Genomic DNA, 27407 nt, shown 5'->3' with positions numbered 1-27407 from the left:
GATCAGGATTAGAATCAGTAACAGAATCTGAATCAAAATCATAGTCAAAATTTGAATCAGAATATGAATCAATATCAAAGGTTCAGAGTCTAAATCTGAATCTGATTCAAAATTAGAATAAAAACAAGTCATAAACAAGATATTTATGACAAAAAAATATTGAATTCCCATAGTCTATTAGGGTATATATAAGTCATAATCAAAGTATCAGTATTAGTATCTGAATCAACATGGGATTCAAAATTTGAATCAGAATAGTAGTCATAAACAATGGATCAGCATTAGAATCAGGAACAGAATCTGAATCAAAACGAGTCAAAATTACAATCAGAACCAGTGATAATCAATCAGCAACAAAATCAAAATAAGAGTTAGAATCTGAATCAAAACGAGTCAAAAAAAGAATAACAATTGTATTCATAATTAAAAAAATGATCAGAGTATAAATATGAGGCAATAACAAACATATCAAAATATGAGGCAATAACAAACAAGGAATAAATTACCAAAAAAGTATTTTGAGGAGTGCCCATTTTAATCTGTTGTGGTTCTACAGTATAGTAAGTGTAGCTCAATTTGATATTTTAACATCGTCAATGGCAAAGATGGGTTTTTAATCAAGCATACAGAAATTGCATTATTTTCAAGTTCCTCATTGTCTCATATTACGAGCTGAAAAAGGCAGCAGGTTTCTTCAAACATGGCTGTTAACACAGAAGAGCAGCTGAACGCTCACTGTAAACATTAATTTTAAGACACACCAGCAGCAGTTCAATTCTATAAACATTAGAAAACACATTTAGAATCAGAATCAGAATCCTTGGTAATAACTGAGAGGGTGTCGTTATATTCAATCTATCAACTGCCAAGATGTGTTTTGAATGTGGATATGTTTACTTAAATCTAATAAAACAGACTACAACTTCCTAAATGAGGCCTTTTTAGCATGACACTGGACAGTAAAGGGAGTTTTAGGAGAGGATGGAGGTCTAAATGGTTGCTATGGTGCCACAGGGTCGTGGGGATCACAGCTGCAAGAGACAGCTTTAGGAGATCGCTAACAATTGGGGGTCCGCTAATCACACACACACACACACACACACTCACTTATAGAGGCAGCTTTAAATGAAGCACCAGTGCCAGTGCAGAACGCTTCACTCTTAGCAGGAATTCTGTGAGCAGCCACTCAGCCTTTCTCTGTTTCACCCCTTCATTCTGCAAATCTCTCACCTCTAGCCCCTCTGTTGGGCCAGCAAACCACTTCACAATCCCACCCTCCCACTTCCACACACACAAACACTTCAAGATGTCCTTGGTCCTTTATGGCGGAGGACAGATGGTGTCCTGCCTTAAACCACTCAATTCTTTTTTCCCTTCTTTCTCTATTTTGTATCTGTTCAGGAAGGGGGAGACAGGCTCTTGGGAAAGTGACCTAAACGTGGTGAACAATTTAGTGAGGCTTGAGTGGATAAAGAAAAAAAAAGTGCATTAAAAAGATGAATTTGATGTTTGTCTCAAACATTTTTAATCATGCATTTAAAGCAACAATCATATACTCAGACCTATTTTAACCCCCACTTACACGCACAAAACAAAGGCCCAAACAAAGGGGTATTATTCCTTTCTAATGTGTAGTTGGACCATTTAGTGCACCTTAACAACTAAACACACACACACACACACATCTTCCATTTATTCCATCTCTGCTGTGTGACTGGAGTTTTACTGTGTTAACCTGTGCTGGATGCACAGATTCAGCTCTTCTTCAGCTGTGAGTGTGGCCATCAGTGTTCAACTGGAGAGATTAACAGCCGTTTTAACCCCTAGTTCAGACAGCTGTATTGATCTGAACTGATATACTTCTATATAAATCCCCAGCAAGACAAACCAGCCTTGAAATCTGGGTTTAATCTGAGGTTAGCCCATCTATATCGATCCACGAGGGCTTTCAAGATTTTACTGTTCTAGAAGAGTTTTCTGAGGTTCATGAGGGGTGTATTAATGTTCTTGAATCATGGGATTGTTCTGATGCTGGAGTTCATATATAAAGAGAGTTATACATTAATATGTCCATGTTGAACAGAACTTTACTTGCCTAGATCACTGCAATGTTCTGGAACCTAGATTTGTAATGCTCTAGAATGGTATATGTATCAAATGTTCTAGAACACTGAAGATGTTTTGATGCTAATATTTTAAAATTGTATTAAATTTCACGTAAACGGAATATTATTGTTCTAAATTATTCGAATTGTAAGATGCTGAGGCCAACCCTGAGGCTATCAGCGCAGACATAAGAACATTTCTATGCTGAAATACATATATTGCAAATACAAAAATTATGTACAGTCAGCTGGTTCCATTAACATGAAATACTGAGTTTTAATTTAGCTATATATTCTCTAATTCCATAAATGTTACTACATTATTTTAGTAATTATGAAAAATAATATAGGAGCAGCAAAAATGTTACAGTAATATACAATATAGTAATATGCTAAAGTGTTCTGTACAATCTCTAACTGAGATGAAAGATGGCACTAGTTACGATTGTATTACCCATTTCAGTCGTGTAAATTTCAGATATTTAGAGTTGTATTGGACGACAGTGAATATTACAAAACATCAGACCAATGAATTGAGCTTCTGAACAATCAGAGGCAGCGTATCCTCAAGTTTAATGTTTAACTTGCTAGCTACAATCATGAGGTTGTTGTGACACTGAGGTTCAAGCATACATACCAAAAGGTCATGTGCTTGCATTTGGAAGACAATTTTAAACCACGGCGACCCTGAAAAATGACATATTTATACTCTCACATCCTCAGAGAATAGATCAGGATGCAAAACGAGCAAAACACCCATGTGGATTTTTAATGGTCTGTTGCAATGGTGGTAAAATCCAATCAGCCATTAAACTACTAAACTCTTGCATCTGAGTCAAGGAGAAAAAGAGACTTAAGTTTTATTTCCATCAAGTCATAAAAGTTCAGGGAACAGGGGAATCAATCAGCGCTATCAGGCTGCGAGTTAGCCGCCTTCCAAAGATCATGGACAATCAACTAAATATCTTAATGACTTTGGATTTGCACATTACAGTTTTATCATAACTGCCTAAGCTTCTCAGACAAAGATTTACACCCATTATCTAAATAATACCCCTAATTAGTGTGTTCATTATATCCTCCCACACAAAGCCAAAGACACAGACACCTCTGGATTACCTTCTTAATCTGATGATGCAGTGTCATTCTCCCACTCACTCCAACCAGCGCCAAATGTTTGTCACAATCAGGCAGAAAACACATAATCCTCACAAATTCTCTAAATCAGAGGAACATCGTGGCAGACATGGAGCTAAAATCTGAATGCTCAGACCATAGAAAGGGATAGAAGCATGCTGGAGCTTTAATCATAACCCTATTAAATCCAAAACCCTTTTGAAAAATACATATAGTTCTGCATTTGTTGTAATAATGGATGTACCTGCCGGGCTTCCAATGTATTCATATTTAAACAACTACCTAATAAAAATTAGAGAGCTATTGGGTGTAAGAGGAGAAAAAGCAAGCGGGAAATATTATTATTACTATTATTAATATGATTTAAAAGTATATATATATATATATATATATGCACTGAGCGTAAAGTATACAGAACCTTATTTTAGCTATGATATTTAATATAAAAATATATCTGATCGTGGGTTTTCAAAGAAGTGGTTTTAAAATGTATTAGATTTTAAACATTTGTTCAATGAAATATTGCAAGCACAAGCATAAAAAAAAACAGTACTCTTCAGATTCACTTTCACACCAAAATGTTTTTGAAACAGGTGGCTTCTGAAGGGTTTGAACTAATGTGATGAGCCGGTGTTTCTGCTGCATGTATGTGTGGGAGACTGTGTTTGGGGTGCTATTGACCCTAGTTTTGCCGTGCTCAGTGGGGGCCTTAATACAGAGAGCTGAAATGCCCCTCTTTTATAAGAAGCATAATAGCCATTCGCTCACAGCTGACCAACACAATCAAAGGGAGAGGAGGCATGTGGGATTACAGATTTAACGAGCCCTTTGTGCAGACTAATTACATGTGAATGAGGGTCTGTAGGAGCTATTCCACCCCTTATATCTACCACAGGTGAACCCCAAACAAACCTCCCACACACAGTCAGACTGACAAAAAACACAACACAATGATATATATGTACTGTATGACATAATTTGCAATTAATTTGTTTTCAGTGCATTTTATTGAAAATGCTAAATACTGAAGCAATGAAAAATGCTCAAATATTTTTCTAACAAAGATTACTAATGTTTTACCAAACAAAGATACCATTTCAGTTTTTTTACTTCGAAAATGTATTTCGTAGTTACTGGCCACTTCTTTTTGACTATGTATAGCCTTACTAACAATTTCTGAATAAAAAAATGTTACTGTGCCAAAACAACAACAAAAATTCAGTAGAAATGTTTATTATAATAAATTATGGGCTTCATGAAACCATGGACAGGTATTATTCAGTGTTACCAGACTGTTCTATTCCTGCTATGGAGAAAAGAAAAAAAGTATAAAAAGAAAAATCCCCATGATGATCATGTTTTGAATTGGAACATTTAGTTACTCAACAGTCCTATCTAATTAAGCCATGAGAAATTAAATAACTCCAGCACAGGGTCGATATAATTACTGCTAATTTATTACTCAGATTATTCCCCACTAATTCTTATTCTCTCAAACGCAGATTGGAGGAACTATACCAGAGAGATAACTGTTTAATAATAATAACGCTAGGCCTTTTCGTCCCTTTAACGGGTCTAGCATCGTTTATGCGTTATTAGGATGTGTAATTGAACAGCCCATAGTTTGCATATTACTTTATTAAGCTAATGTGTTTTCTGCTTGGCCATGCACAACTGTGTTAAAGCTTCTGAATCTTAAAATTACAACTCAATTAACACGACTGCTCCTTGCATTTCACCAAAACTCATGAGCATTAGGCACTCAAAATAAGTATCACTGGACCATCATGCTTTTTTAGACATACTACTACTACCATATATTTTTTACCATGTATTTTTTTGCAGTGCACACAGAGATGCATTATAAATAAGTGCAAAAAAAAATGTGTGGTGAACAGTGCATGTGGGTGAATGTTTACAAAAGGCCAGGGCTGGGGTGGAGGTAGAGTCTGCCATTCACCTCTCTCTGGCCCTGCGGCCCTGCGCTGCCCTGTGTGCGCTTTTCAGGCTTTCAAATGGGCTTTATGTGCACAGGGAGAGAGAGAGAAAAGGCTCGAGCAGCTGTGACGTGGGCGGCGTTGTTTCATTCACCTCTCGCCATGGCAACGGACAGGGTCCTGAGAAATATGCCCCCTCCTTGAGCCATGAGAGAGACACAGAGAGACCCTGAAATCCCATCACAACACAGAGCGCTGCTATTTGAACCATATAATAATATAAACAAACAGAATTATTATAATGTTGAAAATCATTATTAATGCTCAGATACTCAATTAATAAACGTATACACTGTAATGATGGCTAACATCACACTTCATGGAAGTCTATTATTGTTTTTTTTCCTTTTTTTTTTTTTAAGTAAAAAACTAATTGGTACCAGAGTGTCAATAACAGCTGTGAGCTCACTGCACCTTTTTAACCATTTTGAATTGAACTTTAATGAAGAAAACTAATTTTTGAAATATAAATTAAGTTGACAAAGTATTGTGAAACAAGCAGATGTTAAAAAGATGAAATGATGGTGATATTTTAAAGTCCAGGAAACATTTCTGAATTTATGATTAATAGACTTTTTTTTTTATTTTATAAAATATTTTATGCACCCACAAACCTTATTAATTAATTTTTATTGCAGAAGATAATTTTGTTTATCCAGTTATAAGAGATATATATATATATATATATATATACATACACGTTTTGCACTCTTGTATTGTCTTTATCAATTAATGTTTATTTATTTATTTGAACTAAAAATTACTGTATACAAGAAATATTTAACATAACTATTAAAACCTATTTTTAGGTTTACTTTTAGATACATTTACTATTGCAAATATATATAAATATATAGAGAGAGACAAGTATATAAAATATTAGGTTTTTAACTATAATGTATTTATCATTTATTTGATATATAATAAACTCGGTAATAATATATTTAAAAATGTTTTCCTATGCAAGTTTTCGCGGATAATATTAAAAACAAATGTATTCCTTTTTTTTAACAAAACACTAACAGATAACCAATAACAACAAAATTCATCTAAAATTAATTATTTAATTCTACTGGAAGTACTAAGTAACAGCCAAGTAAACATCTTATTACTACTAAATTGTGAAGCATTCAAAATTAAAGAAAAAGTTAACGAAAGCCAGACTGGATACCTTTGGAGCCCATTGCGCCCTGTCACTGCTGATCCCTCTGTGCTTGTTTTCAGTGGAGCGCAATGGGATGGGGCTTCAGTGTCGACTCTACTGTGACCAATGAACGCGTCGCTGCCGCATCTGTCAAGCGCTTCTGACCAATCGACAGCAGCGCGAGGCGGATCTCAGGTGCGCGCCTCTGCGTCCTAGCGGCTCTGGCGGGCTGGGGAGCCGCCTGTGGCACAGAGTAGCTGTGGAAACTATGGCGACCGCGGCGTCCAACCACTACAGCATCCTCACATCCAGCTCGGAGCACGGCAGCATGCAGCAGACGCAGCCGCCGCAGTCCTACAGAGACGCGCATAGCCTTCTGCAGAGCGAGTACACCACCCTGCAGAGCAGCGGCAGCACGCTTGGCCATGCGCACCAGTGGTTGACGGCGGCGCTGTCTCACGGGGGAGAGGGGTCGCCGTGGCCCGCCAGCCCGCTGGGCGAGCAGGACATTAAGCCGGTGGAGGAGCTGCAGCATTCGCCGCGGCAGGCGCATCTCGGGCAGCAGAGCCAGCAGCATCACGAGGCAGGCACCTGGCGCGCCACCACCATGCCTAGCATGAGCAGCACTAACGGTCAGAGCTTGATCTACTCTCAGTCCGGATACGGAGAGCCGGGGATGCACCATGAGGAGAACCACAGCCCTCATCTGAGCGAGCACGGTCATCCGCAGAGCCTGCACTCAGACGAGGACACTCCGACCTCAGACGACCTGGAGCAGTTCGCCAAGCTGTTCAAGCAGCGCCGGATCAAGCTGGGTTTTACGCAGGCGGACGTGGGGCTCGCGCTGGGCACCCTCTACGGCAACGTATTCTCACAGACCACCATCTGCAGGTTCGAGGCGCTCCAGCTGAGCTTCAAGAACATGTGCAAACTCAAGCCCCTGCTGAACAAATGGCTGGAGGAGGCAGACTCCACCTCGGGAAGCCCGACCAGCCTGGATAAGATCGCGGCGCAGGGGAGGAAGAGGAAAAAGCGGACCTCTATCGAGGTGAGTGTCAAAGGGGCCCTGGAGAGCCATTTCCTCAAGTGCCCCAAACCCGGCGCGTCGGAGATCAACTCGCTGGCGGAGAGCCTGCAGCTGGAGAAGGAGGTGGTCCGGGTTTGGTTCTGCAACCGGCGGCAGAAGGAGAAGCGAATGACGCCCCAAAACGGTCCGATGCCCGGGAACGAGGATGTGTACGAGGACGACTCGCCTCACCACGGCGCACAGACACCTGTTCCGTGAGAAAGGGGCGGCCTGAAACATAAACGACTGTCTCTTTGTCCCGGTCACAAGCCCGCTCGGGGCGGACCGACGGTGATGAAGTGTCTCTGTGTGTGGCACCTCCGAGGGCGCGGAGAGCGCGCGTGGTTGCGCGAACAATATACAGGCGCGGGCGCCAGAAAACACGCTCTGAGGCGTTACGCACCGCGCTGAACTTAAAAGTGGAACGTAAATATTATTTTATTTAAGATATTTCTTTCTTTTTTTTTAAGTCCGGGGATCTGTGAAAGCATCATATCACTTCTAACCGAAAGCTGTGAAAAAAAGGCGTCAGGGGCGCGCCATCTTCCCCTCATGACCACAAAAGGTTTCTTACTGATTGAAATTAATCCGGTGCCGTCTTCTGTGCGTTCTCTTCCATATATTAATGGAAAATGTTTCGTTATTATTAATATTATTATTATTACTATTCTTTCCGTCACAATAAAAAAAATTTTTAATAGGCCTACTGAATAAAATTATATTTCATTCGCCTTTATATATGAATGGCAATAAATAACCTTATAATAATAACCATAATCATAATAATAAACTAAATATTTCTAAATTATTTAAATAAATAAAAAAATCCAAAAATTCCTAATATGAAAAATTAACAACTATAACAATATTTATTATTGTTATTTTATTATTATTAACACCATGTACATACTATTAATTTATCTGAGAGTATCGCTGTTAAATACAAACGTGACCAATTCTTTAAAAGTCTCATTTCGGTCACAACAAAGGCTGCCAAGTGCTGCTGTGTGTCTGTCTTTCACAGGCAAAGCAACCTGATTTCATGCAGATCACGCATTCACACAGCTGGTGCAAAACAGAGGCCTGAGGAAGCAGTAAAACCCAGAATCGCAGAATTTTGTGGATCATATCGAAATATTCATAAATAAAATTAATGGATACCAGCTCTTTATAATTAACCACCCAGTTTGGGCTTTCTTAGCATTTTGAGTGAATTTCTACAAGCGTGCACCAAAAGCGTTCATGATTTGAGACAGTGGCTTGTTTATAAAGATTCTTCCTCCTCTTAATTGAAACCATTTTTGGTTATTTAGCCTTTTCTAATCTAGGAAATCTAAAAGAAACCAAAACGGGCTTGTCTAATTTATGATATTTTATATTAAAGATAACAACAAACCAAGCTTTTATTTAATTTCAGTCATTTGTCTGGAAACGCTTTTTGTGGAAATGACAAGATGTAAAAACTGCATTGATGACGACAAAATAATAATAATAAACGCAAATTGTTCTTGCTTGTAATCATTCACCATTCGTCATCATTAAAGATTTAAAAACAACGAAGACAATATAATAATAATAATTACAGACTAACAGAGGCCAGTTCATCTTGCCCATTATTACTAGCTATAGTAACATTGTGTGATTTTGTGCGTCAACTAAATGTATTAAGTCTCAACATGTTTGTATCTGTTTGCTCTTTGGTGTTTCTTGTTTATCCCAAATTTGTCTCCTTTTGTTTGACGGGAAATATTACACCAGCTGTGTTACGCTGATTTGATGGCCTGCATCGAAAAACAAGGACATTGTGCGAGGATTTTTCAGTTGCATTTTCTATGGCTCTGTGGATACTTGTATATTTGTGCACTTAACCTGGCACTGCCAAAGCACAAGCTGTCAGTGTGCCCTATTGAGACCAGTAATGTATTTGGTTTTGACAGAAAAATTGCACAGTTTTTAAACGCCTTTTGTCATTAAATGAATACGTTTTTATATAAAGAAGTGCCTCTCATCAATCTGTGTCCTGCGCATGAAGATCCTAAATGGATTCACAATTTCACACATTCGAGCATCAAGGCTGCTGAATATAATGTTGCCTCGGGATGAGATGATGCTGTAGATCCATCGCAGCCCGTTGCAATTCCTTCGCTTCGATTTCTGCGTGACCATGGAGACAAATGTTTGCCATTTCACTGGTAATGAAGACGGATTTGACGGGTTCAAACGTGTTCCGAAAGAGATCGGAAAAGTACGTGAATATTTTATGATGCTATTCTGGATCTAAATAGGACTTATTTTTAAATTTAAAACTGGCAAATGGCTTTACATTTATGAAAGCAAAATAACAAACTACCTCTAGTGATATTGTAATAATAGATTTTAAACAATTAGCTTTTAAATGATCAAATATAGCCAATTATTGCATTATAACAGGCCTATTTATCAGACGGTCTTTTCAATATCATCGGCCAGTTTTCGTTACTGCTCCATCAATGTACAGTATTAGGAAAAAGACTAAAAGACTAGATGTCAATTTTATTTACTGTGTGTATATAATGAATAGTGAATCCTAGGGCCTTAATTTTCATTGCCTTGAAAAACTGCGTAAAGCCGCATTTGTGAGAGTGCGCCGCGAGCGCCATCTGTTGACTAATATAATGTGTTGGAGAAAAGCTATTCATGAAAGTTAGATATCCTATTACAGTTATCTATCGGTTTGCATGTTCCGTTTAGACAAATATACAGTCACAAAGTCATGCAATATGAGCTTGAGTGTATTTTATAAATGCAGCCTACCGTTTGAAGTCACTCATTTTGTCTGTAATGTTGTTAGTGCATACGGTGTCCTACCTTGTAAAGGTTATGGTGTTGGTAACGTGCAAGTCTTAAGTCGTTGCATACTGGTTGTGAATCATATTAATTTTGAGTCTTGTAGCGTGAATAACTTATCTGTTTTTCCTGACCAGGTTGTGTTTGAGAGAAAGTTCTTACCGTTGGGAAGTTCTTGTTTTGAAGCAGTTAGCACATACTAACTTTATGGATTGCTTAAGGTTGAATATCGGCTTTAAAACTGGATTAATTTTAAAAAATCTATGTTCTCTAAATCTTATGTTGGATTTCCAACAATCTGGCACACAGGACAGGCAAGTGTTCACCATACCTTGCAACGCGGAAGTAACGTCGTGTTATTTTGTTTGAATGTGCGAGACTTCCTTTTCATTAGCCTACTAAAATAATAGCAAAGTAACTAATTTGCGTCACAAACCAGTTGGTTTATGATTACGATAATATATTATAGGCTAACAAATACCAGTTTGCAATATAAAGCAGTTAAATAGATTGTTTTTGTAAGGGTAAAATAACTGGAAGTGATAACACCGGAAGCCTCGCACATTCACAATGGCTGCTTCCGCTTTTACGTAAAAATGTTAATTGCTAATTTAGATTAACTGAATTAGTAAATAATTAAAATACAACTAATAACATATAACAAACACAATATTTTGATTAAAAAAAAGAACAATTATTTAGCTATTTCTCTAAGCAACAATTTGTGACACACGACTAGGCCTATAGTCTATTCTAAATCATGTATCTATTAGTAAAGAATATTAAGTTAAATAATGAACCACACAACCAGAATCGGTTAATTTAATACAGCTATATTTCATGAATTATTTTTATTATCTTTAACACATTCTCTAGACAATTTTGGTTCATTTATGTTACGGTGATCATTAGTTCATGTACACAACCCTTCCCTCCCCATTATTATGTGCAGCCCATAATAAATCCATAAATCCAACAGGGTCATGATACACACAACACAGACTCTGTAATACAGCTCTAAAATCGGCACACTTGTAAGGAAACAGAGATTGTGCACTTTTAGTATTGCCCTTCCAACATTATTCCAACTTTGGGTTGCCATATCTCCATCACTTTTGGTATATGAGTTTGGCTGTATGTCTTGGGAGGAAAATAACTACAAGATTGTCATGTATGGATGATAAAAGTAGCTAGAAACTAAGGCTCAACAAGGAACCATAAAAAATTCATTTGCAATAGTCTGTAACGCTTGTAGTGAGTTTTTGAAGACAAGCCATGAATTCTGGCCTGGTGAGCATCATCTGAAATTCATTCAATATAATCAAACAAACAGCGCGTAAAACGTACAGCTCTCAGAGTTAACTAAAACACAACTACAGATATGAAAACATATCAAACTCATTAAAAGTCAATAAATAATATTTTGCAATACTTTCAAATATAAATTAAATCACAAGTGAAAATTAAAAAAGGTCAAGTAGTCCAGGAATAACACATAGTACATACAGAAAAAAAGATTTAAAAAATATATAAATAATCAAACAAACATATATATAATTTTTTTTTCTTTTTCTTTTTTAAATCAGGCACGTCTTAAATCAAGAACAATGCAAACAAACATCTTCAGAACGAATATGATGCTACTCAGACTGGCTGCCAATTTTAGTACTTTAAAGGAAATGTTCACCCAAAAATTACAATTTGTGTGAAATGTATTCACCCTGAGGCCATCTAAGATGTAGATGAGTTTGTTTGTTAATCAGAACAGATCTGGAAAAATGTAGCATTACATCACTTGCTCACCATTGGCTCCTCTGTAGTGGATGGGTGCCGTCAGAATGAGAGTCCAAACAGCTGATAAAAACATCACAATAATCCAAAAGTAATCCACACCACTCCAGTCAATCAATTAACATCTTGTAAAGTGAAAAGCTGCACGTCTGTAACAAACATGCTTATCTTTAAGACATTTTTAACTTTATACTGTTGCTTCGGGTTAAATATGAGTCCTCTATCCACAATATTGTTTTCTCCATCTTCACAAAATATTACCTGATGGACTGGAGTGGTGTAGATTACTCGTGGGTTATTGTGATGTTTTATCTGACGGCACCCATTCACAGCAATTTTTTATTTTTGGGTGAACTGTTGCTTTAAGTCTTTGGTATATTTAAATAATTACTGGCATGCAAACCTTTTATTTCTAACAAAGCACCAGTTAATTAATCTGATGTTTAATAAACCGTTTTTTCCTACACATTTATTAATAACGTTGCATTTAAACAAACATCAAATAAGTACATTTGCATTTAAAGGGCGTAAAAATGGCAAGACACTTCCCATTTTTTTCTAGGAAGTGCTCTACATAGACGGCATCTTAATGCAGGATTATGTTCAAGATATTAAAAGGGCATTTGCGGCAACAGGAAGGAAGTTTGTATGGCACTGCAAAATACAGATTTTAACTCATTATGGAACAGAAAAAAACATAAGTCTCATTCATTGCGCATCAGCCCCTGGGAGATCATTTCTGCGAGTGTGTTCATGTGTGACGATGACTCATATGGACACACATCAGCTGTCTGTCTCCTGTAATGGCTGCATTTAGCAGGGTATTTTGTTCTATTCTGCTCCAGTGTTTTCTGTCATGATGCTGCCCACAGGAGGCGCTCTTGCACAATCACAGATCCCTATCTAAAATGTTTGCTGCTGGACAAACACAAGTCATATTTTTAGCACATGTAACATCTGCACACACATATTAGTCTCTCTCTTTATATAGATTTAAATAGTGCGGCTGCAATCAGAATCTGAATCTTGTTACTGAAAAGAGGCTTTGAAACAGAAACAAATAATTGGCCATATTTGTCATTTTATAATAATATATTAACAATATTTGTGCCTATATGAATAATTCAGCCAAAATCTAATGTAGTAATTGTTTCAATAGTGTTGTAATTTGTCAATATTCAAATATGCAGGGAGTAGTGATGAGACATGAGATATGACTGATGTTAAATATGCGTTTAGATTATCAACATGCTCAATTTTCTTTCGAAAAATCCATAATTTATATTTTTTTAGAAAGTAATAGGCCTTTTATTATCTTCCCAAAATGTTGTGGTTCACGTCTTTTTGTAAGTATAAAAATAACTTTAACTTTTAAAATGTGAGTATCAAATATGATACATCCAGCTTGAGCGACAACTGATATTTATATGCATTTTATGTAAATAGTCTGTTATGCCTAGAGAAAATTTAGTATGATCTCCACATGCTCGTATATCATATTATATGAACCATGAAACCATAAATGCCCGATGTATCAAATATGATACTCCAAAAAATTATATATATATAATGTTTTTTTTTATATCTTCACAGACTCTGGTCACTGTATGCTTTTATTGTTTGAAAAAAATCTATAAAAATCATAAACTGTTTAAAATGTATCCGTTGTCAGAATAAAGTAAGTCATATAAACTAGAGATGATATAAGGATGATTAAATTACAGAATTTTCATTTTTGGGTGAATTATTCATTAATGCATTGCATAATTGGCCATAAAAAATCAAAATGGCAAGATCATCAATTTGGGAATTCTACTATGCTGCAGTGGTTTGAGGAAATTCAGCTTTCTCGCTCTGCATTTTCCGTTTTTAGCTTTGTAGATTCGACTGAATAAAACTGGACATGAATTTTAGATTAGAAATGATTCCGTCTTCATCAGTCACATATCTACACATTTCAATAATCACCCAAAAACCTTCTTTCTGTCTGTCCACCCATATACTAATAAACCCCAGGATGTAAGAAGTGCTTTTTAGCTACAAACACATTCGGTGAATGGGGAGTGGTCACATGAGATGATGTCATGCTGCTGATTTCAAGCGCAGTGATGATGTCACACCGCAGGACGAGTGATTCAGCTGTAGCGTCATTCTCACTCTTTTATTCTGTTTTCTTCCTGGATTCTCTATAGACTGGCCTTCCCTCATTCAATAAAATCCTCTTTCTCATTAATTAAAAAGTGTCAGAATACCTTTCCCATCTGCTTTATTGCCATCCCTTACGCAGAGTCTGGGAAACCACTGCCACTTCACCACATCTTTATTTGACCAGCCCTTCTCCTGCTAAAAGGCTTGTAGGAGAACAAAGGGGGCGGGGCCCGTGCAGATGCCTCATCAAGGAGGTGTGGTTTTCACTTCAACTGTTCCATGTCCGAGCATTCGGTGTCCATGTCCGAGTCAAACAGAGAGTGTCCGGTGGCGTCGCTGTCTGGTGACGGCGTGTCGTGGTGCGATAGAGAGTTTTCCTGTTCCTGGAAGCTGCCGCTGCGCGAGTACAGACCCAAATCCGGAAGCTGGGATGGAGAATCCGGCTCCTCGCTCAGTCCGTCGTAGTAAAGGTCGTCGACGTCTACAAACCACTCTGGCCAGAATTTCCGGCGGATTCGCTCACAGTACATGGCCAGATTGATGAACTCACCTGTACCGATGAAACAGCTTCAGTCAGTTAATGCGCTAATAAATTTATATGACAGTACTTTCATACAAAAAAGCGAGAAAAAAAAATGAGTTAATGAGCTCACCTTTGATTAACTGCTCCGGACGCGTTCCTGGGAGAGTCCACATAGCCTGAGCCAGATGACCAAATACAGCAGCGTCTACTGTGGAGAGCTTCGGGCCCATTAGATACTTTTTATTGCCTGTGGGAGAAATTATATTATTAAACTTTTTGTATGTTTTTTAATGTGTTTTCTGGTTTGTTGCTATGATATGGATCAGGTGCCTATGGAAGCTTGTTTCTAGCACGGATTAAAAAATAAAAAAGTTAATTGTGATATTATATTCGACAATTCTGATGTTTTTTTTTATGCAATTGCAAATTTATATCTTACAATTTGGCTTTTTTTCTGAGAATTGCATGTTTATATTTTGCAATTTTCTCATAATTCTCAATTTACAACTCACAGACTTTTTTTCTTATTTCTTTTTTTCCCACCACGGACTAAAAAAAAATGAAACTTGACTTTTTTATTGCATTTGTATCAAAATTGTGAGATATAAACTCAGAATTGAGAGAAAAAAAAGTCAGAATTGTGAGATAAAAAGTCACGATTTCCTTTTCTTTTATCCCACGAAGGAAACGGGTTTTCAAAGCAACCCATCTGTAGTAAGAGGTTTCTTTTCATGATTATGCATCAAGAAACGTTTATTTGAATAGTAAATTTAGATTATTAAGTATTGTTTTCTGAAAAACAAGTATTGTTTTCTTTATAAAATTTTATCAAATTAAGTTTATGCTTAAAACGGTATAAGAACAAGAATCTTGTTTTGCCTTAGAATTAAGTTTTTTTTCATTACCCCCATTTGTTTTAAGCATAAACTCACATATTTCAGGAAACAAGATTTAATTAAGTAATTCTGATTCTCAAGTGAACTGTATCTTGTTTCAAAATGTACTGCATATTAAGAAAAATATTAAGAAAGAAAATCATTTGCAGTGTGAAAGGAGGATTTATGCTAACTAGACACTAGAGGGCAGCACAGATCCATTGCCGCATTATTTTGTAACCCGTTTCAAAAGCTCTGAACTCTTGAGATTCATCTAGAACAGGGATCCTCAAATCTGGACCTCAAGATCCACTTTCCAGCAGAGTTTAGATCTAACCCTAATCAAACACACCTGAGAATGCTAATCAATGCCAATCAATGTCTTTGGGACCATTAGAAAATCACAGGCAGGTGATTTTGACCAGGGTTGGAGCTAAACTCTGCAGTGCATTGGACCTCCAGGGTAAGATTTGAGAAAGGGGGATCTAGAATGACCAATATTATATATGAAAAATTACTCAAATGCAGCAAATCCTTTCATTAAAGCTCACAAAACTGTGCCTCAGATGTTCAAAACATACCAAGGAATGTGGCAAGAGTGCGCATGTCTTTCTCCATCAGAGAATAAACCTCCTCTTTGGAGAAGCGTCCGATCCCGTGGCCATACATCTCTCTCTTCACAATGCTGCCGGTCACCTGACTCAAGATCCAACTGAGCAGGTCACTCAGCGGCCCGTTTGTGGCTAACATCTTCTGCGTCTCCTCCACATTGTCCACCCATTGACAGTATGCTATCGTCCTATAGCAAAACACATTGCATTAGATTATCAACTTTCCAGTTTATCATGTACAAGTTGGAATCCACTTATGGAAGCCTGTCTTTTAACAATATAATGATGAGGTAAAAAGGCTGTTCGAGACCACAACATGAAAAACCCCAGCTCAGTCTCACCAGTAGAAGTGCTCCTCCACCATCTTAATGATGGCGCGTGAGATGGCTTTCTCCTGAGGACTCAGGCTGGAGTTGAGGTTCACGCCGAGCTTCTCCTCCAGGAAGTCGATGATGAACTCTGTCCCGAACACCTGCTCCTTATTATACGCAATCCACGGCATCTTCCCTTGAGGAGACAACTTCCCATCAAAATAGTTCTGTGGAGAAAATAGTTTGTGTGTTTAAAAACCATCCATCTCTTTTCACAACATATCTTCATCATCATATATTTGGATACCTGGTAGGAAAGGTCCGCCATCCGCAGGTACGTTTCTATCTTCAGGCAAAAGGGGGACAGGCTAGGGGCTCCAGTTTTGGGCCGGGCAAACTGATGCAGAATGATGGCATCTTCAGAGTCCAACTCCTGTTCCTTCCTGCAGGACAGCAAATACGGAAGTGCATTAGAAAAGAATGGAGATCAAACAGTTTACAAATACACTAAAAGGTCCTAAAAATATTACATTTGTTTTCAAATGCACCAGAAACATTCCAAAAATGAGCGAGATACAGCAGCATCTACTGTGAAAAGCTTTGGGCCCATTAGATACTAATGGGAGAAATCATATTATTACTTTGGGAGAAATTTTATTACCAAATTGAATTATGCAGGGGGAACAAATATTTTGATGCTGTTTTAATGTGTTTTCGGATTGGTTGTTTTAATATTCAGCTCTCTAGATAGTTACCACCTTAAGTGTCTAGATTTTTTTTACATTTCATAATTTTTAAACCAACTTCATCATATTCTAAATGTATCGACATTGACAGAAACATTTCAAAATTATTTTATCAAATTCAAGTTTTGAATGTATTTCTAGTTGGTTTCTATAATATTATGGTCTCCACACATGGCTCGGGTACCTCCTTAAGCATCTACAGAATTTCATTAAAAAATTAAAAAATAAAAAAAAAATTAACATTTTTTCAGTATTTTAGCATTTTAAACCAAGTAAATCAAATTCTAAAATTATCTATTTTGTGTTTCAGAATGCACCAAAAACATTTAAAAGTGAGCAGGATGACCAAATAAAGCAGCATCCAAAATGGAAAGCTCTGGGTGCCTTATAAGATCTATTTTTATTGCTTAAGGAAGAAATAATATTAAATAAATAGAATTACATAAGGCAATAAAAACTAGTTTTATTTTTCATTGCTATGATATTCTGAACAATGTCTATGGGATTTTTTCATTCTTAAACCAAGTTCAAATAAATAAATTAAATTAAATCCTAAAACTTGTTGCAGAATTCACCAGAAATATTCCAGAATGTTTTATGTCAATCTGAAAGTTCAGTCTTTAGTGTTCTCTATCAGCAGGATTTAGTCACTGTCCACTTCCCTAGTGCTGAAATTCATTAAAAGCATCATAGTCATTCGCTTTCTCTTTAGTTTCATACCAATGATTACGTGTTTGATCTTAAATCAATAATATTTAAACTGTATTTGTGTAATGCATGTCTGAATCAATAGCTCATGTGAAGGATTGTGGAATAACAGCAAGTCCATCAACCTTTCCCAGGGCCTTGTGTAACCTGAGATGTCTTGCTGAGGACTAACAGCACCTCCATTTCTGCAAAGGTCAGAGACAAAGCTAAAGCATAGAATTAAACTCAACTGGCTCTGACCACTATATTGACGGGTCACTATTTACACCATCTCACAAGGGGTCGATAGAGGTCATTCTGTCACAACACAGTAACACAAGGAGACATTATCCTCAAGGCCTGCACACAGAGACGCTCCAGCAACCGTGCCCTTGACACAGCACACATCAACATGTCAACACGCAGGCTTTAGACGAGGTAATAAATAGCATTCTGCTCAAAATTAATTCAGTTAGCAGGTATTCATTCTTCAGTGGAGGATAATCAATGGACTGCATTGCATTGTGTTGACCTGATTTTCCAAGTTATTAATTTAGGTAATATTTTCCTGTACATGCCCATCATACTCCATCCAAAGGAGAATTTTATATACACACACATGCACACACATATCTATTTTTATATATTTATAATTTTATAATATATTTCCATAAATAGTTATATATATTAAAAGCACAAGCACTGCATGTATATAGTAATAATAATAGTAGTAGTAGTATTATATATAAGCAGTATATATAAGCAGTACTTGTGCTTTATTATATATTATAAAATATTTTCATCCAACGTTTTTGCTCTATGTTGTGCTTATATGTATTATATATTCATAAGTACTGCATATATGGCAATTATTATTACTACTACCACCACCACCACCAATTATTATTCATACCTATGCCATATTTAAAAATATAAAAGTACTTACAATAAAACTTACAATAATTACAGCACTTCTAATAAAATGATTAATTAAATATGTATATTAAATATAGGCTAATACCTGCATATACAGCAATAATAATAATAATAATAATAATTATTATTATTATTATTATTATTATAACTACTACTATTACTACTGATAGATAGACAGATAGATAGATAGATAGATAGATAGATAGATAGATAGATAGATAGATAGATAGATAGATACCTAATGACAAGCAGCTCGTGTAGTAAATAGGCAGCGGCGGCGAGCAGCGCGCCCCCGGTGATGTACAGCGTTTTTCTCCACCAGGAGTCAAATCCTAAAGCAGACATGATCCCTCCGTACTCCTGCAGCGGGTAGGCAATGATGTACCCATACAGCGACAGATGCTCCTCGGAGCCGCTCAAGCCGAGCGAGAAGCTCTTGTTCAGGCCCAGCTCAAGCGCGCAGGAGCGGCTCCAGGCGAAGCCGACGCGCCAGTACATCCTCTCTCTCCTCTATCCGCCCTTCGGCCCGCTGTTCCTCCGGCAGAGGAGGCTTCATCAGTGCCGCGGGGTGGGGGTGGAGGTGGAGGAGGACCAGAGGTTCTATGGACACATGTCGCCTCCTGACGCGCGCTGGAGTCGGCATCAATCCGCAGCCGCTCGCCGCTCGTTCCGCTGTTTACCGCACAGCTGAGCGCGGCACGTCACCAGGGGCGGGGATGCTGATGCTGCGGGGGCGGGGCTAACGCGCAGATTCTCCACTCTCATTTGTCAGATCCACTGCTGTCATAACAGTTTGGTAACAACAATTTCTTAAAAGGTCATAATATGAAATTATGTTTCGGTAATTTGTAAAAGCTTCATTATTTTGCTCCCAAAAATAGTGCAAATAACCACACGAACAAAGGATCATTATTTAGTGTACTATTTAAATCAGTGTTATTTTAATATCATTGAGATTTTAAAGAAAGAATGAAAAAAACATTTAAATCGTTTTATTATTTATATTTTTTATTTTCATTTTAATTGTACATGTTTATAAATTTTGTGTTTTGTCACTTTTATTTATATTTTAATTATTTGTTTTGGTAAAATAAACCTAAATAGGTTTTTTTTTTTGGTTTTTTTAGTAGGTCAATTCATGACGATTGGGACCTTTTTGTTGGTCATTTTAAAGAGACGTTTACCAATTTACCTGAATTCATCCTACATAAAATTAAACTAAATGCAAGTGAGAACTGTTGAATTGGCAACTAGCTTAAATAAGCTTCAGGTAGCTGCTAATGCAAAAGTTGAAATAAGTTTCAAATAAACTTTTTTTTTTGTTTTCACCAGCAGCTTTATTCAATAAGGCTTCTGAGCTCCATTATAGACGAATAAGAACACTCCAAGACCTCTCACCCTCCGCAACTCTCACATCATCAAATATATTTACAGGCAAATAATACATACACTGCATGACTGAGAGGGGCCACATTTATGTAAGTTCACTCAATAAAGATGAGGCAACACTCCTGAAGCACAGCTTAACAAAGAATCTCAGTGAGAGACAAAGCCAATAACAAAAATGCCATTCAAAACACAGCCAAACATGTAAGTCCTGTAAAATCTTTTGAGGCCTTTCTACAATTAATTATGTGTCCCTCAAACTAATGACTTCAGTGGAGATGCAGATGATGGGAAGTGATGGACTTGATAACCACACCCAACTTGTCCCCCATTAAATGTGATGGATGCTTCAGTGTGCTGCAGCTACAGAGACATCAATTCAACATAACAGAATGAAAGCAAAACACAGCATTTGGGTTATGGCAAGTACACATATAGCATAATCATACACTAAATTTATAATAAGAGGAAAATGATAAAAAAAAAAGTCAAGGGCTATATATGGGAAGCATATTTACAATGCAGTTTGAGTGATCAGCTCAACTATCCGTGTCACTTGTGCATTCTAACTCACATCCAAACGCACGGCAAATATCCAATCAGGATTTGATTACACAGTACGAGGGTTCAAAAGATCGCCGTCACATAGCCCTGTGGCCAATCAGTTTACAGACAGCCACTTTGTAAAGAGGACTGATCTGTTTCCCTGAGGAATACAAACTGTGATATGGTCAACGAGAGGCACGCATACAAATACATTTGCAATTAAACTCACACACTCTCTCCATCGCTCTCAGACAGAAAAAAAATCAAGTTTTCTTAGTTCCCAAAGAGCGTCCACTGACAGAAAGCTTCATGGGACTTTTCAAGGAAGTCAGGACCATCGACTAACAAGATCTGGGAAAACAGCACCCCTCTTAAGCAGATACCCAATGAGGTGCGTTTGTATGTGTGTGTGTCCCTAACATTCAAGACTATAACATTCAAGACTATAGCCTTAAGCTTGGCAAGAAATTTACATCAAAGCAGATTTCCGATTGGTGAACAATTCTGACATGGGCTCCTCTGATTGGTGGAAGGAAGGAAGGAAGGAAGGAAGGAGGTGGCATCATTCTATCTGCTCTGATTGCTAGAAAAACCCAGAGGAGGAGAAAGAGAGGATGTGTGTGCCAGGAATCAATTTCCCCAGTCATAAAACGATGTGCTTGTGAAAAGCAGCGATCAGGTGTGCCAGGATGTGCTGTGTTTGCCTCTCTGAATCGCTCCGCCTCAGATCCTCCAGCAGGGGCCGCTCTAGGACTGACTGTACGAGCTGTTCTGACTCCCATTTGAGCTCTGGTCAGTCTCACTGTTGTACGAAAAGCAAGAAAATACAGGCACTGAGGTGAGGTGAGGAAAAAAAAAAAATAAATAAATAAAGCTGAAATAAAATACAAACTAAATTTACAAATACTGCCTTGGCAATGGCAACTAACCTAAATAAATGTAATAATATGTAATGAAATAATAAACTACAAATGAAATTAAAATTATTTATACATAAAGCATGCTTTAATAAAGGGTTTTTTCCTACTTTTCTAAATATATATATATATATATATATAAACTTTAGTAATCGAAGTACATATAAAATAAAAAATAAATATTGGATGAAAAATGTACATTTAAAAAAAATGTAATTGAAAATGAGAAAAAACTAACCTACATTTAAAGCTATATAGATATAAAATAAATTTTAAGTTAACATATAAACATAATAACAAATTAAAAATATTAATAAATACTATAAAATTTTATAAATAATACTAAAATATCATTGGGATTCATAACCATGTTAAATTCAGAGCAAATGCATAAAAGCTGTGACATTAACCCTTTAAGATATATATTTTTTTTAAATCTATAACTGTACTATAATCCTATAATTGAAATTTTATCCAGGACATGTTGAGTGATTTTGTTAAGTGAGGAATGTCTGTCGTACCTGTTAGGAGGGGGTTTGGGTTTGGGCACCTTGTTGAGCACAGTAGCCATTTCCTTCCTATCATCAAAGTTCTTCCACTGTTCATAGAGTTTCAGAATCACCCTGATGATCTCCAGGATCTGTGCCAGAAAAGCTTCAGTGTTAATGTACACAGCACTCATTCATTTATTTTACAGCTGAACATGTGTTACCTTGTCCATGTCAACAGACAGCTCAGCGAACCACTGCCTGGCATCTTTCTGCTGCACCACACAGGCCACATGCAGGCAGGCTGGAGGAGGAGGAGGGAGACAGAATCTGTAACTCTGCTCCCAGTGTATAAATGTGACGTGTCAAGGTGTTATACAGTCATTCAGATCATCTGCTTGTTTGCAAGCATAGGACCTGTTGGATTCAGTGTAGGAGGTTTGTTCTTACCCAGTGCTATCATGAACGGAGGATAAAGCAGACAAAGGTCTGTCCTGTAGGTGTCGTTCACTATCCTCCTGCACACATTCACAGGACACTCACGTTCACTTATTCAGCTTACTTTGCAACACAGAAGCATGCTATTTTCTGTAAATGTGCAATACTTATGATTCATTAGCTGCTACTGGTAAATAAATAGAAAAAAAATCAAAAGATTGAGATGTATTATAGTTGTATATTGCAGATTTCATCTAAACACTTTAGAAACTTTGTTGTGCATCTGTCATTTTTTGTTTGTTTAAATTGCTATACTTTTTATTCATTTTTAGTGATTTTTATACATGAAGTTACACTAAATTAAAAAGATAAATGCTGGCTTGGCAACTAGCTGGTACTAATATAATAATTTATTTCAGATTATTAACTATTAATTTCTATTACTATATCAACTATAATAACCATGCAGTAAATGGTCAAATTATTTGTGCTACAAACCAATATGTTTATAATTAAAATAATATGATGAGAAATAGTAGTTTGCAATGTCAAGCAACATAAAAAAGTGTTTTTGTTCAATTCAAATAACTGGAAGCCAGGATTGTCTTTAACTTAAAAAACAGAAATTAGCTTAATAAAATAAGGCTAAAATAAAACAAAAGTATTAGATGAAAAACTTAGCTAACTGAAGATTAGTTATGTTATCTTAGTAACTAACTCAAATAAGCATAAGTTGAAGCACTAATATTGTATTAATCTAATAAAAATGACAAATGCATACAATAAAAGAAAAATAAAAGAACTAAAATTAAAATGTAAAAAAATATAAGCGAATACAGCAGTGACTAATACTAAAATAGCACTGCTGGAAGCACATGACACTGGACGCCTCACACATTCATGTTACAAATGGCTCTTACACTGAAAACAGGGCGGACAGAGACAGATGCAAGTGTCTCATATCAAACTTCTAAACATAAAGTTCATATTTAAATGTTTTCTTTACCACCCACTTGGATGGCTCTAACAGACTTATAAAGCACAATGAACAGTGGCTGTGTGTTTTCATGCGGTCTGAAGGCACACGCTCCTCACCAAGCCAGCGGCAGCAGCATGTCCTCCTGACCCATGTCCTGCACATACTGCAGTAACGGTCTGTAAGGGTGGTACACGATCAGACAGCAGTCCTGAAACCAAACCAAACATCCATGAACAGATGCCAAAAACAAACAACCTAAAGGAGATGAATCAATACCAACCATGAGCTCCAGTAAGTAGAACTCGCACTCCAAGATCTAGACAGAGAGAGAAGCATGAGTTCACTGTGAGATCTAATGTGCTAGCTAACATGTTATGTGCACTAATTATCATCTTTCCCATTACGATGATCCATAAACATTCCACCAGACCTCTGAGATGTTTCCCAAAAAATAACCGCACTTATCACCAGCCCGAGACATGAGCTGCCAAAAACCAACAGTCATTTATCACCATAATGAGACTTTCCTACGAAGGTGTCATGAGTGTGAGGAATGTCACTCCTGAAACTTGGTTACACTTAAGACATGACAGAAGGCTGCATCATCACCACACACACACACACATAATCACAGCCTCTCAGCCAGCGTTTCCATCATATGAATCAGACAGTTACAAGAACTTATTATCTAGATCTCTAGTGACGTTGTCAGATTTCCAAAATCCTGATATTAAGCAAAGTCATTCTTTCCACAGGAACTCTTCTCAGTAAGAAATATCAAGGCTCAGACTCGCACAGACGTTTGACTCACATGGTTCATTCTGAAGGGAAACTCCTTTGGAAAGGCATAAGAGAACCTTGTTTTCACTGTAACAAAAAGAAAAAAGATTTATTCCATATTAGTATGAAAAGGTCACATGAAGAAGACAAGTTAGCATGCTTTTTGTGATCTGAGATTCCTAAACCGTACTGATAGTGAAGATATTTGGTCATTATGTGGTTATATGGTTAAAAGTTTAATTAAATGTTGATTTATGCTTGCAGGGTTTCTCAAGGTTTCATAAAGGTCAATGTAAGGCTTATGTCTTTTTTAAGACCAAGTCAATAATATTTAAGGAATAAACCGAAGAGAATGTAGTATAATACGTCAATATATCCTCTAAATGTAAATGTCTAGAGAGCACATGATGGGCTGCAACACTTATACAAAAATACAACCTTCAAAAGATTTGTCATTCATTTATACATGTAAATTACTTTCACTACACCGTCTGATCATTAAAACCGCAAAAAAAAGTGATAGAAGATAAGAAGTCTTGTTTACAGTAAAACTGATCAAAATGAAGTGAGTTTATTAACCAGGACAAATATCTTCCAAGGGATTAGAAATTGACTTCATTCAAAGGGAAAACTGGTTTTAATTTCCCACTGACAAATACTTCTCCTGGTTTTAAGCATAAACTCTTAATTTTGTTCAGTTTTTCCATTTTCCATTTGTATCTAAATTAGTGCTGTTTAATCGTTTAATCATGATAAACTGCATACAAAAATAAAAGCTTGTGTTTAAAAATTATATTTGTGCGTACAAATATTTATCTATCTATACACACACAAACTTTAATTTATATTTAAATTATAAATATAAATATATATTAAATATATTTCTTAAATATATGCATGTATGTGTACAGTGTACAGGTCAGTATAGACATTTTTGTAAACAAACTTTTATATAACATGAAATTAATCGATTTGACAGCACTAATCTTAATTTAAGCATGTGTAGACATTTGTACTGGAAAACAAAAACACTATGGAAGATGTAATATCTGAAACTGTTTGATGAGTTGACTTACACACAGACGTTGCTGCAGAAATAAGGCGCGTGTTCGAAACAACACCAAATTCCTGTTAAGGACAGAATTTGATTTCATTAAGATTTGAATGCATGCATCTTTCAGCAGAAATTACCATATTGAGACAGTTTACCTCTACTTTAGAGGCCAGAAACACACATGTGGGGGCCATCAGCACAGGGTCTATGCTCTTCAGAGAGTACCTGGAAACAAGCCAAGAGCTTTCTTTTACTTTCATGCAAGTGCACTTGAAAATGGCCATCAATCCAGAAGACAAGTATACATTTTACAGAGGAAGTGAAGAGTGTAACCAAGGCAACGACCCCCTCACCTGGCATAGAAACGCTTAAAGTACACCGTTGCTGTGGCAATGACCTGCTGCCTGAGTTTCAAGTGTTCCCCCAAAGCTTGAATCACTACCACAAGATGACAAATTAAACTATTTAAAGTGTTTTTTGGACAAAGTTTATTCCTTTAGACATCTTAAATACAACACAGGTGAATTAAACCTGAAAATCTGCATTCATGTATTAATTCAGAACAGGGGTGTATTTATATTTATAAACAAATAATCTCCAAACCATTGGCAAAAAATATCTGTAGCTTCCAATATTCCTCCTCTGTGAGGAACTTGAGATCTTTCTGTCTCTCCTTCATCAGATCTTGTTTGTCCAGAACCCACTGCAGACTGATGAGAACAAACATCAGACACTTCAAATTCAGAAATCATTAAAAAAAATAGCATACATACCAACTCAGCAGCATTATAGTGAATCTTTTATATACTCCTAATTTCCAAACTTCATACAAGCATCAAAACATCACAATAATTTTAATAATTGAAATCCTAAAATCAGTTAAAAAGATGAAAATGAACTCGTGCCGTGAATAATCCACATTTATGCTCATAGTTCGTAAATTCAATTTCTCTATGGTTTCTTCAGTCCAGAGACACTAGCCAGCCGGCTAAAGCTAATAATCCAAATATCTATACTGTTCAGAGAATAAAATACATTTATTCTAGTATCTATTCATTAACAAGGCATTAACCGATATTTGGTAAATATTTTGCTTTAATCTGGCAAATCCATGAATTGTAATGTTTTTATTTCTCGTACAGCTTCGCAGCAACAGCAAAACCTCTAGAAACCGCTTTAATGTTCCCGATTTATGTCGTCAAACGCGTCTCTACTTACTAATGTGAGCTCTGCCAGAAGTTCCCTGCCATCTTGAGGTGACTGAGGTAGAAAATTAAGCCTCAATGTGATGTTAAAATGTGTTAAAATATGACGATACTCTGATCTAATCAGATGAGAAGCGCCACACCAAAAACACTCCGTAGAATTTCAATGTGCTCATTAAAACGATCCGGGCGGAAACACATTTACGCCTCAGGTCCGGATCGAGTCCTGCGCTCTTCTCTTTTTCATACAAATAAACGTATAGGCCTATCTGCTATTAAAAGGCATAATATAATATAATATAATATAATATAATATAATATAATATAATATAATATAATATAATATAATATAATATAATATATTGAGATAATAAAATGTTACTGTTGTTATTATATAAAACTATATAATATAAAATATAATATATATCTCATGAAATAAAAGTATTGTAAAATAATATAATCCAAGTTTATATGACAAGTATATATAATATAAATTTAAATAATAATTAAATAGTAAAATAATATAACAAAGAACTCATATTACATAATTGTTGTACTAATTTAATATAATACAATATAATATTATATAAATAAATTATTTATATAATTATTGTAGATAATATAATTGTATTCTGTTGTTGTTATTATTATTGTTATTTTTATTATTTAAAACTATATAATACAATATATAGCTCATGATATGACAATGTA

At 36.4% G+C, this 27407-nt stretch overlaps 3 protein-coding genes across 3 annotated transcripts; 1 reads left to right on the top strand and 2 right to left on the bottom strand.

The window, feature by feature from the left end:
- The first annotated feature begins 6417 nt into the window (after positions 1–6417).
- LOC127956299 (POU domain, class 3, transcription factor 2-like) lies at positions 6418–9830 on the top strand. Its single transcript, XM_052554138.1, has one exon. The coding sequence runs from the start codon at positions 6652–6654 to the stop codon at positions 7666–7668; it is 1017 nt and encodes a 338-aa protein (XP_052410098.1). The 5' UTR covers positions 6418–6651; the 3' UTR covers positions 7669–9830.
- Positions 9831–11087: 1257 nt separating this feature from the next.
- LOC127956202 (failed axon connections homolog) lies at positions 11088–19589 on the bottom strand. Its single transcript, XM_052553989.1, has 6 exons — positions 19142–19589; positions 16842–16977; positions 16565–16761; positions 16194–16411; positions 14868–14984; positions 11088–14764 (listed from the first exon to the last, which is right to left on the bottom strand). The coding sequence occupies exons 1-6, from the start codon at positions 19399–19401 to the stop codon at positions 14478–14480; spliced, it is 1215 nt and encodes a 404-aa protein (XP_052409949.1). The 5' UTR covers positions 19402–19589; the 3' UTR covers positions 11088–14477.
- Positions 19590–20214: 625 nt separating this feature from the next.
- Positions 20215–26888, bottom strand: LOC127956791 (cyclin-C). The gene is made up of 12 exons (XM_052554990.1): positions 26710–26888; positions 26095–26201; positions 25845–25929; positions 25647–25716; positions 25514–25565; positions 24469–24524; positions 23938–23973; positions 23774–23865; positions 22691–22758; positions 22465–22544; positions 22274–22392; positions 20215–21637 (listed from the first exon to the last, which is right to left on the bottom strand). Exons 1-12 carry the CDS (start codon positions 26739–26741, stop codon positions 21583–21585), a joined length of 852 nt encoding a protein of 283 aa, XP_052410950.1. The 5' UTR covers positions 26742–26888; the 3' UTR covers positions 20215–21582.
- Between the last annotated feature and the right edge of the window lie 519 nt (positions 26889–27407).

The sequence above is a fragment of the Carassius gibelio genome, chromosome B4 (genome assembly GCF_023724105.1).
Source record: "Carassius gibelio isolate Cgi1373 ecotype wild population from Czech Republic chromosome B4, carGib1.2-hapl.c, whole genome shotgun sequence".
Taxonomy (NCBI): domain Eukaryota; kingdom Metazoa; phylum Chordata; class Actinopteri; order Cypriniformes; family Cyprinidae; genus Carassius; species Carassius gibelio.
The sequence above is the reverse complement of the archived record's forward strand: the minus strand, read 5'-3'. Positions and strand labels throughout refer to the sequence as shown.